The sequence below is a fragment of the Mustelus asterias genome, chromosome 16 (assembly GCF_964213995.1).
Source record: "Mustelus asterias chromosome 16, sMusAst1.hap1.1, whole genome shotgun sequence".
NCBI lineage: Eukaryota > Metazoa > Chordata > Chondrichthyes > Carcharhiniformes > Triakidae > Mustelus > Mustelus asterias.
The window spans coordinates 73,200,592-73,213,928 of NC_135816.1; the positions used below are offsets into that span (position 1 = coordinate 73,200,592).

The 13,337-nt window shown below is 40.8% G+C and overlaps 1 protein-coding gene across 1 annotated transcript in view; it reads right to left on the reverse strand.

The window, feature by feature from the left end:
• rnf145a (ring finger protein 145a) overlaps positions 1–13,337 on the reverse strand; it is a 119,214-nt gene that overhangs the window by 61,693 nt on the left and 44,184 nt on the right. The window contains exon 2 of the mRNA XM_078231275.1: positions 1,618–1,726. Coding sequence (XP_078087401.1) covers positions 1,618–1,726 — 109 coding nt within the window. The remainder of the gene's footprint in view (positions 1–1,617; positions 1,727–13,337) is intronic.

Genomic DNA, 13,337 nt, shown 5'->3' on the forward strand with positions numbered 1-13,337 from the left:
TCACCAAATCCCTAGTAGGCTCTGTCATAAGCTGCTCCAAAAAAACATCTCTTAGACATTCCACAAATTCCTTTTCTTGGGATCCACTACCTACCTGATTTTCCCAGTCCACCTGCATATTGAAGTCCCCCATGATTATTGTAATATTGCCTTTTTTTATATATGCCTTTTCTATCTCCTGATTTATTTTCTGCCCCACATCCTGACTACTGCGAGGGGGCCTGTACATAACTCCCATCGGGGTCTTTTTACTTTTGCGATTCCTCAACTCTACCCACAGAGATTCTATGCCTTCTGATCCTATATCACTTCTTGCTATCGATTTAACTTCATTCCTAACGAACAATGCAACCCCGCCCCCTTTGCCCATCTGTCAGTCCTTCCAATAGGACACATATCCTTCGCTATTTAGATCCCAGTCCTGATCCCTTTGCAGCCACGTCTCTGTGATGCCCACACCATCGTACCAGCCAATTCCAATGTGCGCAACAAGCTCATTTAGATACAACACCCGTAGTCTTGCATTGACCACCTCCCTTCTCATACTTGTCATCTTTTTTGCTCTGCCTAAGGTTAGATTCCTGCCACCTTCTATACTCTGTGCTCTATTACATGGTCTGAAAACTTTACTAACCTCGCCTGAGCCCTCAGCTCCATTAACCTGCACTTCTACCCTCTCCTTAAACTTTCATCATCTTGTTCTCAAGATGACAGAATACTGGGGAGCAGTTTTTATTTTGATAACCCAGTGATAACATTACATAGAGGTGAAGTGTGATTAGTTGCAGAGCAAAGCTGTCTCCACATAACCCTGATGTTGAGATGCCGGCGTTGGACTGGGGTAAGCACAGTAAGAAGTCTCACAACACCAGGTTAAAGTCCAACAGGTTTATTTGGTAGCAAATACCATAAGCTTTCGGAGCACAGCTCCTTCGTCAGATGGAGTGGATATCTGTTCTCCAACAGTGCACAGACACAGAAATCAAGTTACAGAACACTAGTCTGCTTTCTTGCATGTTTGTAGAAACTTGATGTCTGTGTCGATATGCGCGATCTTCTTGGAGATCCTCTCCACTTGGAGCCGGAATACTCCAAGATCCTCTCCACTTGGAGTATTCTGTAACTTGATTTCTGTGTCTGTGCACTGTTGGAGAACAGATATCCACTCCATCTGACGAAGGAGCTGTGCTCTGAAAGCTTATGGTATTTGCTACCAAATAAACCTGTTGGACTTTAACCTGGTGTTGTGAGACTTCTTACTCCACATAACCCAACATATTTCAGCTCCAATCTCAGAAAAACAGCACCCCATTGCACACCAATACCCTGAATGACAAATTTTCTGTTTACCACTCCCAATCTGAGACAGACTGACAATTATTTGTCATTTCATAGTCATAAGGGGCAAATTTGTTCTGTAATTCAGATTATCCACACTCAGTTAAGAATAATGGTCAACAAAGAAAAACATTATCCAATCTAAACAAACCAGGATTTAAACAGGGTTCCAGAGGCAACAGGTAATTGTCTAACATCTAACTCTTTGTATTTTAATGTTTGCACAAAAAAAGCGGCTTTTACATCAATGTCAGAACTGAACACTTCAATGAGCCTTACCTTGAAATTTGGTGCCCAGCGTACAAAAGTAGCGCTGTCAAAACATACAGATATAGCTGGACCAAGTGTTGTCGAGGCAGAGTGAGGAGAACAAGGCTTATTATATAACCTGAAAGACAACAAAAAAAGAAATAGATTCAATCACAACAATACAATTATAAGGTTTCTTTAAGAGACCCAAGCGTCTTACTGTTTGGAAGCTAACACATAGTGCTCACTATCTACTAATGATAGCATAACCCAGTGATGTGCCAAGCCCACCCTTGACACAAGAAAATTCATATATCTTTCGTAGGTTTATTTCTTCAATATCTCCAAAGATAGATTAAGTTAACACAAGACGAGGTGAGCCTTGGTCCAAACAGTTACGCTGTTTTATTGCAAGGTTTTATTCTCAGTCAACGTACAAAATGATTGCAATTAAAGACACTTTGTTCAATTAACACAATTTGTTCCTCATGATAATACAAAATATGTAATGCATCATACTTCCCCATGTCTTACGTCACTAATTGATAGCCCAATATTTCAAATCTTTTCATCTCACCAAATGCTCTCACAGATGCTATTGCAACCGATTTCAGTTCCCTAAAGCCTTTGTTAAAAATAATAAGTCCCAATGTCAACTTTAAGTTAAAATTGATCTCCCACCCATTACTTCAAAACAAAGCAGAATTCTCCAGTCTGAACTGACAATGGACCCTGAGGAGTTCAAATGAGCAAGATTGTTGAGCAAGATTGTTGCAACAACAATTAGTGTCAATGTCTCCAGGATTCTGGTTCATCTGTCCCATCTGAAACCAAGTACATGTCTCTAAGACTCCTCAAGAGCAAATTTAGCTCAATATAGCATTTTCAACACATATTACTTTGAAGTAACGTCACACGGATTTGCAAGCAAACTTAGAGCTCATAAAATGAAAGGGACAACAGCAATATAGATGTGACATCAGCTGAGTGACAGGAAACATGCCAGTTGTGCTCAGTTGTTTTCAAACAAGAGGATGGTTTATAATAATTTCCAAGGTGTCAGTGTTAGGACAGCCTCTATCCCTGATATATATTGAAAACCTAGACTTTAGTGTACAGGGCACAGTTTCAACATTGTTGACAACACAAAACTTGGAAATATTGCAAACTGTGAAGAGGATGATGTAGAACTTTCAAAATGACAGACACATTTGTGGAATGGGCAGGCAAGCGCCAGATAAAATTTCCTTCTGTGCTGTACCCATTCTATAATAAGGTTCCCCCCATCACAGTGTAAACAGAAATCATGAAACACAAGTAGTTCAATAAATTGCACAATTTCCTGGAACATGTTGAAACAAAGACAAAGTGTATATTTAGCCTTCTGTATTGTGCCTACATGTTCTCAAACATCTAAAAATGAACTGCACAACATCGAGTGTCATCAATATTGAAGATTCAAGCAGTAATTCCAGATTTAAGGACATCAAAGTCTTCATTGAAGCACCCACCCACAACACTCTCTCAATTTCTATGGTTAGGCTACGTCACTGTCCCTGTCAGTACGGGTGTTTACTAGGACAGGTCCAAAATAAAATCTAATGAAATTGAAGCTTGGTATAACACTATCTTTAATGACTGTAATAAACAATTAGCTTCAATCTTACTTGCAAAGTGGCAAACTTTCCTAAATTATCAATAAAACAATCTGAACTGTTTGCTGGGCAACACAGATCTGTTTTCAAGCAAGACAAAAGGAGGCAGGTTAACACTCTAAAACTATGCTCTAAAAAATAGTTGTCTCACTTCTCCCACACACACAAGATATAATTCTTCTATGCAGTCTTTTTAGAGTCGCTTGGTGGCACAGAGCTTGAATATTGCTGAAAAAGAGAGACATGCTGTTGAAGTTTTTCATCTTGCACTCATCAGGCAAGAATGTCAAATTTCAAAGACACTGATGATTTATGCTGCTCAAGAAAAGAGGTGCTGAATGGTTGGCATGTTGGCTCTAATTGGTCAAGACGTTGCCATGGCATATGAACCAAGATGCTATTTTCCCCATGCTTTTGCTTATTCAAAAAAGATGCAATGTCCGGACATGTTCCTTTTGCCTGCAGAGGTTAAGACCTTGCACATGAATATATGTAGCTTCCAGCAAGCTTAAGTGAACCACATTACGAGGTGGACTAATGGTCTTAAATTTGTTACCAGTGTAACACACTCCAGATTGTACAGCAGGTGCAGTCCAATCATAGAATCACATCTTACATTAGATTTTGAAATTTGGCATTCTTGCATCCGCCTTGATAACTTCAAGCCAAAAAGCTTCAATAACATTACTCTTTTTCAGCAATTTTTTTTCAACTTGCTAACAAGTTCAGTTACATTCATAATGCATGACCTAAAATTGATAAAAATACAAATATGTTATATTTTGACGCACAGTGCAGCTCTGTCTTCTTCATAATATGATCTGAAACAATCATCCTATTCAAACATTTCCTCCAACAATATCTCCCTCCTGAAACTCTATGACCTGCCAAATCACTAGTCCTTGAAAGCCTATCTGGCCCCCTTGCACCTTGCTCAAGTGCTCATTGTGTACGAGCCTCGGCACATTGTCAAATATTCAATCACACATTGGGCATCATTGGAGAGCCTGAACCTTTCATTGCTCAACTGAACAGGTACAATTTCCAAAACCGTTAATAATTTAGAAGAATACTCATCATGGCTGATTTTCCTTTCAAATCTGTAGCACCTATTGCTCCTGGAATAAGCAACCAATTCATTATCAGTCAGGGACTGAACCTGGAACCATCTGGTCTACATGGCTTGGTTCTGAAGCCTGCAAGTCACTTACTCAATAATCAAAGTTTATGGATTTAATAAAATTGTATTGGAATTGAAAGTGCAATTTACAACTTTATCAACAGAAGTCTCTCTGAAGGCATGGGTGAACCTATCCAAGTGGATCTTGGTCAATGTGCATTCAACAGGTCACTAATTTGGCAAGTTGAAATTAAGTAATAAACACAAAAATTCTGACTTTTGGAAATCCTCCACTACAAATGGAAGGAAAACTTCAAACATTAAATTTTTTTAAAACTTACTCATAGGCCTCAAGTTCATGACAAGGCAAGAAATTGTAAAAAGAAAATGCAAAATTTGAATTATCAGCCAAATAGTATCTATTGTTTACAGCACCTGAGCACCAAATAACATCAGACTAGGCTTTGGAAGTCTCAAAGCAATTGCAATCCTACTTTCTGAAAATGTCTTTGTTAGGGCCTGATGTTGCCAAGTCTTCCCTAGGTTTGTTCCACTTGCTGGTGCAAAATGCAAGTCACTAACGCACCATTGTGCAGCTGAGACGAGAGAATGGGCTAGAACTCTGTCCCCCAAGTTGCCCATGTCACACAACCAGACGGGTTCCAATGTACACAGCACAGAATTGTCATAAGTGCAATTAATAACAATGCTGTGTTATCAGTAAGGCTTACATTACCGTTGATTTTGATTAAGAGAGATGTAAAATTATTAATTCCTCAGAAGACAGATGATTTTAGAACACATTGGAACATTCGAATGTTTCAGGTAAGTGTGATCTCTTGTAACATTGTTTATATGTCTATACTTTTGCTTCTGGCATGAATTAATTTACTCATGATATTTAATTAAAAAACGAATGCATATAAGTTTATTAGATCCTTTGGGGAAAAAGCAGTGAAATATTTATAAATTCCCAATAATTCTGATGAGTTTTTTTGGTGGCAAGTGAAAGCAGGTGGGGTCAGACAGGGAGTTGATCCATGGAGTTTTCTTCCCGAATGGGAGGTCTGCGGTCGACCAAGCTTGAGAACCACTGATTTAGGGGATATCAAGCACATGGAATCCAACTAAGTATAATCCAACTAACCCTCAGATAAGGGTTCTTTCACCCTGATTGCATAAAACACAGGTTGATAAAAGGGCACTTTTAATGCCAGGTGTAGCAATGGAGACTCTGAATTAGATATCCAAATGGTAAAGATGCTGCTCCATTTGTAGTGTACCAACAGACTTAGAATAGAAAATGACGAAGCCTTTGGTGGCAGGTCTCAGACTCCCATAAATTGAGTTATGCCCAAGATACGAAGTTTGCCCTTTTATATTAATGTGAATTTGTATTTTTTAAGTAATGTTTTCTGAAAAGATTAGGGTCCATTTTGCTCATGGAATATTTTATTTATCAATACTGAGGACATTCCATTTCTAACTCCCCCTCAGTATATAGATATCAGTGACTGACTTACTCTGGTACCATGAATCTCACAAGGAGTTCTTTCAAATGGACTAATGCAGCTCTAATACCCGTGATTATATCACCATGAATCTATAAATTACTGAGGTCACTAAAGAATCAAATCAAGTTCTGAAGACTGGCCAACATAGAGAACGTAAGCCAAGAAAACTGAATTGAGTAATTTTTGTCTGGTTTTAACTTAAAATAAACCAAAAATTAAATTCTGTATGCTGTCTTCAACTTTTACATTCTTCATTAAAGAAATTACTGCAATCCTCACCGAGAGCACGTTTTAATTTTTTTTTTAACTCTTTCTGTTCCTCCTCTCACTAAAGTACAAAATGGAAGCAAATGATCACCTAACACAATTTTGTGTGCTGCTGATCAAAGCAAGAGCAATATTGATATACAAAAGACTATGTTCATCAATCCTGCTGAATCCTGTTGGAATATGCAAGTACTAAACCATAGTTAGATATGTGTCTATAATTCTAGGTATTGTAAAATTCAAACTCTTATGAAGCTTATGAAGTGGAAAGAGATGGAACAGATTAGAATGATGAATTCTAACAGTAGGTTCTTCTACTTCATTAACTTAACCCTGGGAGGGTGATATTACTTTTGCATGCTGTTTTTTGGTGCTTAGAATAGACATAGTTTATATGCAGGAGAGGGGCAACCCTGGATAGCATTACATTGCAACAAGTGCACAGGAATTCCCTCAGCACAATCAGAGGCGGCACAATCAATGGGAAGATAGGTCATAAGATCCATAAAAAAGAGTGCCACTGGTTTTCTGGAGATTGGGGTAATAAAGTCGGGATTATCATAAGAACATAAGAACTAGGAGCAGGAGTAGGCCATCTGGCCCTCGAGCCTACTCCGCCATTCAATAAGATCATGGCTGATCTTTTCATGGACTCAGCTCCACTTACCCGCCCGCTCACCATAACCCTTAATTTTTTTCTTGTTCAAAAATTTATCTATCCTTGCCTTATAAACTTTCAATGAGGTAGCCTCAACTGCTTCACTGAACAGGGAATTCCGCAGATTCACAATCCTCCTCAACTCAGTCCTAAATCTGTTTCCCCGTATTTGGAGGCCATGCCCCCTAGTTCTAGTTTCACCTGTCAGTGGAAACAACTTCCCTGCTTCTATCTTATCTATTCCCTTCATTATCTTACATGTTTCTATAAGATCTCCCCTCTTTCTTCTGAATTCCAATGAGTACAGCCCCAGTCTACACAGTCTCTCCTCATAAGCCAACCCTCTCAACTCCGGAATCAAGCTAGTGAATCTCCTCTGCACCCCCTCCAGTGCCAGTATATCCTTTCTCAAGTAAGGAGACCAAAACTGTACACAGTACTCCAGGTGTGGCCTCACCAGCACCTTATACAGCTGCAACATAACCTCGCTGTTTTTAAACTCCATTCCTCTAGCAATGAAGGACAAAATTCCATTTGCCTTCTTAATTACCTGCTGCACCTGCAAACCAACTCCTTGTGATTCTTGCACAAGGACACCCAGGTCCCTCTGCACAGCAGCATGCTGCAATTCTATACCTTTTAAATAATAGTCCATTTTGCTGTTATTCCTACCAAAATGGATGACCTCATATTTACCAACATTGTACTCCATCTGCCACTCACTTAGACTATCTATATCCCTTTGCAGACTTTCAGCATCCTCTGCACACTGTGCTCTGCCACTCATCTTAATGTCATCTACGAATTTTGACACACTACACTTGGTCCCCAACTCAAATCATCTATGTAAATTGTAAACAATTGCGGTCCAACACTGATCCCTGAGGCACACCACTAGTCACTGATCGCCAACCAGAAAAACACCCATTTACCCCCAGTCTTTGCTTTCTGTTAGATAACCAATCCTCTATCCATGCTAATACATTACTCGTAACACCGTGCACCTTTATCTTATGTCGCAGCCTTTGATGCGGCACCTTGTCAAATGCCTTCTGGAAATCCAGATACACTACATCCACAGGTTCCCCATTGTCCATTGTACATGTAATGTTTCAAAGAATTCTACCAAATTAGTCAAACATGACCTTCCTTTCATGAACCCATGCTGCTTCTTACCAATGGGACAACTTATATCCAGATGTCTCGCTATTTCTTTCTTGATGATAGATTCAAGCATTTTCCCTACTACAGAAGTTAAGCTAACCGGCCTATAGTTACCACCTTTTGTCTACTTTTTTTAAACAGTGGCGTCACATTTGCTGTTTTCCAATCTGCGGGAACCAACCCAGAGTCCAGCGAATTTTGGTAAATTACCACTAGTGCACGTGTTGTTTCTCCCGCCGTCTCTTTTAATACCCTGGGATGCATTCCATCAGGACCAGACTTGTTTACCTTGAGCCCCATTAACTTGCCCAACACTACCTCTTTAGTGATAATGATAGTTTCTAGGTCCTCATCTGCCATAGCCGTCTTGTCATCAATTTTTGGCATGTTATTTGTGTCTTCCACTGTGAAGACCGACACAAAATACCCGTTCAATGCCTCAGCCATTTTCTCATTTCCAGTTATTACATCCCCTTTCTCATCCTCAAAAGGACCAATGTTTACTTTCGCCACTCTTTTTCGTTTTATATATTTGTAGAAATTTTTGCTATCTGTTTTCATATTCTGAGCTAGTTTACTCTCATAATCCATCTTACTTTTCTTTATAGCTTTTTTCATGGCTTTCTGTTGACCGTTAAAGATTTCCCAATCCTCTAGGTTCCCACTAATCTTTGCCACTTTTTATGCATTGTCTTTCAATTTGATACCCTCGTTTATTTCCTTAAGATATCCATGGCTGATTATCTCTTTTTCTACAGTCCTTCCTTATCACTGGTATACAGGTTTGCTGAACACTGAAAGATTGCTTTGAAAGTCCTCCACTGTTCCTCAATTGTCCCACCATAAAGTTTTTGCTCCCAGTCAACCTTATCCAACGCCTCCCTCATCCCTTTGCAGCCTCTCCTTTATTTAAGTACAAGACGCTGGTATTGGATTTTACCTTCTCACGCTCCATCTGTATTTTAAATTCAACCATACTGTGATCGCTTCTTCCGAGAGGATCCCGAAGTGCAAGATCATTAATTATTCCTATCTCATTACACAGGATGTGGAGATGCCAGCGTTGGACTGGGGTAAACACAGTAAGAAGTTTCACAACACCAGGTTAAAGTCCAACAGGTTTATTTGGTGGCACAAGCCAGGAGCTTTCGGAGCGCTGCTCCTTCGTCAGGTATGTGGGAGTTCTGTTCACGAACAGGGTACATAAAGACACAAACTCAATTTACAAAGTAATGGTTGGAATGTGAATTTTTACAGGTAATCAAGTCTTAAAAGTACAGACAATGTGAGTGGAGAGAGGGCTAACCACAGGTTGTATTGTGTATTGTCTCCAGCCAGGACAGTTAGTGAGATTTTGAAAGCCCAGGCAAGTCATGGGGGTTACAGATAGTGTGACAGGAACCCAAGATCCCGGTTGAGGCCGTCCTCATGTGTGCGGAACTTGGCTATCAGTCTCTGCTCAGCGACTCTGCATTGTCGTGTGTCGTGAAGACCGCCTTGGAGGACGCTTACCTGAAGATCAGAGGCTGAATGCCCATGACCGCTGAAGTGTTCCCCAACAGGAAGAGAACACTCTTGCCTGGTGATTGTCGAGCGGTGTTCATTCATCCATTGTCATAGCGTCTCTCTCCACTTACACTGGAGAGGTCTGCTTTCAAATGATCATAATGACATGTACTTAGATGGCAATTTCTGATCAAAAATATTTTTTGTTTCTTGGTGATGCAGAACTTTAGCATTGCTGAGAAAAGAGACATGGTATTGAAGCTTTTCAAACTGCATCCATCAGGACAGTTGCAAGAGTGCCAAATTTCAAAGGAGGTAACAATTTATGCTGCATGTGAAGTGTGTGCTAACTGGTTGGTCGGTCTACTCTAATTGATCACGACACTGCCATGGAGAAACCACTAGAGAGCTACTGTCTCCTCTGCTTTTTGCTTAATTCAGAAAAACACAATACCTGGACCTGTTCCTTTTGCCTGTAGAAGATAGGTCTCTGCACATCAATATATGTGGCTTCTTGCAAGTGTAAGGGAAACACTGGGGCGGCACAATGGTGTTATGTTTGTTTTCGAGACTCTTCCGTCCTTGATTTAAAAGGCAAAACACCAACCGCTGTCCGATTCGAAAGTTCTTTATTTTTCTTACATATGCAAGCTGGCAAGCCTTTGCTACGTAACCTCCACTCAGTGCTGGGAGTCAGGTAGCAAAGGCGCGCTGAAAAATGGGACAGTCCCCCTTTATGTATTTTTACAATTCTCATAATCACATGCTGTTTGATACAATGTAGCTGATCACAAGACACCCTTTGTTCGAGTCAGGTTAACTACATCTAAGGTCATAATATGGTTATGTTGAAAGAAAGAGAATTGTTAATAGGTAATCTCATTAATCATAAATGTTTTAAGCTTGTCATTCCGAATTCAACTCACAGCAGCATGCGACATTTAACCCCATAATATCTCAGTGGCACAGTGGTTAGCATTGCTGCCTCACAGCGCCAGGGACCCGGGTTCAATTCCGGACTCGGGTCACTGCTTGTGTGGAGTTTGCACGTTCTCCCCATGTCTGCGTGGGTTTCCTCCCATAGTCCAAAGATGTGAAGATTAGGTGGATTGGCCATGATAAATTGCCCCTTAATGTCAGGGGGGTTAGCAGGGTAAATGCATGGAGTTATGAAGATAGGGCCTGGGTGGGATTGTGGTCAGTGAAGATGCAATGGGTTGAATGGCCTCCTTCTGCAGGGATTCTATGACTCTACGTTGTGAGCCCAAATGATCATCTTAAAACAGACAGCGTAATTCTTAGCATATTTGGGATAGTTCAACAAGTGTTGTCCAATCACGTAATTACATCTAATTTTAGACAGCAGTACATGGAGTACTGACCATACTCAGCCAGCCCATGCTTGCACAACTCAGAACCAGTATGACGACCTGCCCTGAAGTTAGACATTATGTTCTAAGTGGATAATGAGGTCCCACAGTGTTCTGTTCTTTCTATACTGGAATGATTTGGATAAAGAGCAAGTGGGAGTCGTATCCAGGTTGTTGGCAAGTAATACTAACATAGCAGACAATACAAATAATTCTAAAGACCAATAGAAGCTGCAAACGGGTAATGGCAAAATGGTGGAATTAACAGAACAGTGGTTGAGGAAATTCAACCACAGCAAGTATTAAGAAGCACAGTATGTATTGATTATAAAGACATTATCCTTTAAAGGATGTAGAAGGGTAGCGCGATTTGGGTGGGGGAATCATGTTTACAGGACCATAAAAACAACATAAGTAGACAACATCAGAAAATAGTTAATCGAATACAGGATTCTATGCTAAGTGGTATAGAATTTAAAAGTCAAGATGTAATTGAATGTATCTATATCTTGTAAAATCTTTGTAGGAAGAAATATACATATGAACAATTTTCAAGTGAAGGGGCGTCTTGACAAATACATGAATAGGATAGGAATAGAGGGATATGGTTCCCGGAAGGGTAGGGGGTTTTAGTTCAGTCGGGCAGCATGGTCAGTGCAGGCTTGGAGGGCTGAAGGGCCTGTGTCCCTGTGCTGTAATTTTCTTTGTTCTTTGATTTGACAATTGTTTAAAATTGTGAAGGAATGCAACAAAGCAGGCAAAAACAATCTGGCCTTCGGGGCGCAGAAAAAGGGATTTGAGTCTTAAATTTCAGAGAGAGGGCAACTTTGTTTAAAAACTAAGGCATGAAGCTGTGTAAGGTGTGACTGAAGTTAGTGATGAAATAGAGAGACCATGTCAACATCTGAGAATAGGTTCGATAGAAACTTAGAAACCCTACAGCACAGAGAGGCGCCATTTGGCCCATCGAGTCTGCACCAACCACAATCCCACACAGGCCCTACCCCCACATATTTACCCGCTAATCCCTCTAACCTACGCATCTCAGGACTCCAAGGGGCAATTTTTAATCTGGCCAATCAACCTAACCTGCACATCTTTGGACTGTGGGAGGAAACCGGAGCACCCGGAGGAAACCCACGCAGACACGAGGAGAATATGCAAACTCCACACAGACAGTGACCCAAGCCGGGAATCGAACCCAGGTCCCTGGAGCTGTGAAGCAGCAGTGCTAACCACTGTGCTACCGTGCCGATAGGTGGTAAGAAGAGGCCAAAAATGGGGTTGGAAACAGACCTGGAATTCTGACTGTTGCACATGTGGAAATCTTCAGATAATGTACAGCCTTAGCTGGAGCTCAGGTGAATGGTATTGAAATAAGACCATAAGACTTAGCAGCAGACATAGGCTATTCAGCCCATTGAGTCTGCTGCGCCATTCAACAGGATCATGACTAATCTGGGCGGCACAGTGGTTAGCACTGCTGCTTCACAGCTCCAGGGACCTGGGTTCAATTCCTGGTTTGGCTCACTGTCTGTGTGGAGTTTGCACATTCTCCTCGTGTCTGCGTGGGTTTCCTCCGGGTGCTCCGGTTTCCTCCCACAGTCCAAAGATGTGCGGGTTAGGTTGATTGGCCAGATTAAAAATTGCCCCTTGGAGTCCTGAGATGCGTAGGTTAGAGGGATTAGCGGGTAAGTATGTGGGGGTAGGGCCTGGGTGGGATTGTGGTTGGTGCAGACTCGATGGGCCAAATGGCCTCCTTCTGCACTGTAGGGTTTCTATGGTTTCTATGATATGATAATCCTCAATTCCACTTTCCCGCCTTATCCCCATAACCTTCCATTCCCTTATTGATTAAATAGATACACCCATCAAATCAAACCTCATTATTGTGAGCTTGTGATGGATCACCAAAGCACTGCAATTCTTAGAAGGCTGATCTTTGTTTTGGTATCAAATGACCAGAACTGAAAAGACTATCACAAGCCTATGAACATAACAGTGTTTGATGCTTCATAAGGACAAAAGGGTGAAGGCCCACAATCTGCCTCTGACTGCAGGTTCAAAATTTCAGACATGAAGTTCAAGTTGTTCTGTTGTTAAATATAGACTGTGATCACACATTATGAAAGTTATTTTTTCATTTATCAGAAACCTTCTGTACAATTAGTCTCTGGAAGCTACTATGGTTTTTGTGGGCAAAAGGAAAATGCTGATCTTGAGAAAGCACTAAAATTGATTACAACTGAGGTATACAGCAGTAGTTTGAAATGACTGACAAGTGTCAGAATTCCACAAATAAAAGATCAATGGCAATATAACTCAAGATCATTGATGAACCAAAGAAGGTTTCACAACCAAAGAACACAAAGGTGTGCCAAAGAAGCAAATCCGTGTGTTCCCCAACCAGAAAACATGGATGAACAGGGATATCCACTGCTGGCTAAAGTCCAGGTCTGAGGCGTTCAAGCCAGGCGACACTGACCTATACAAAAA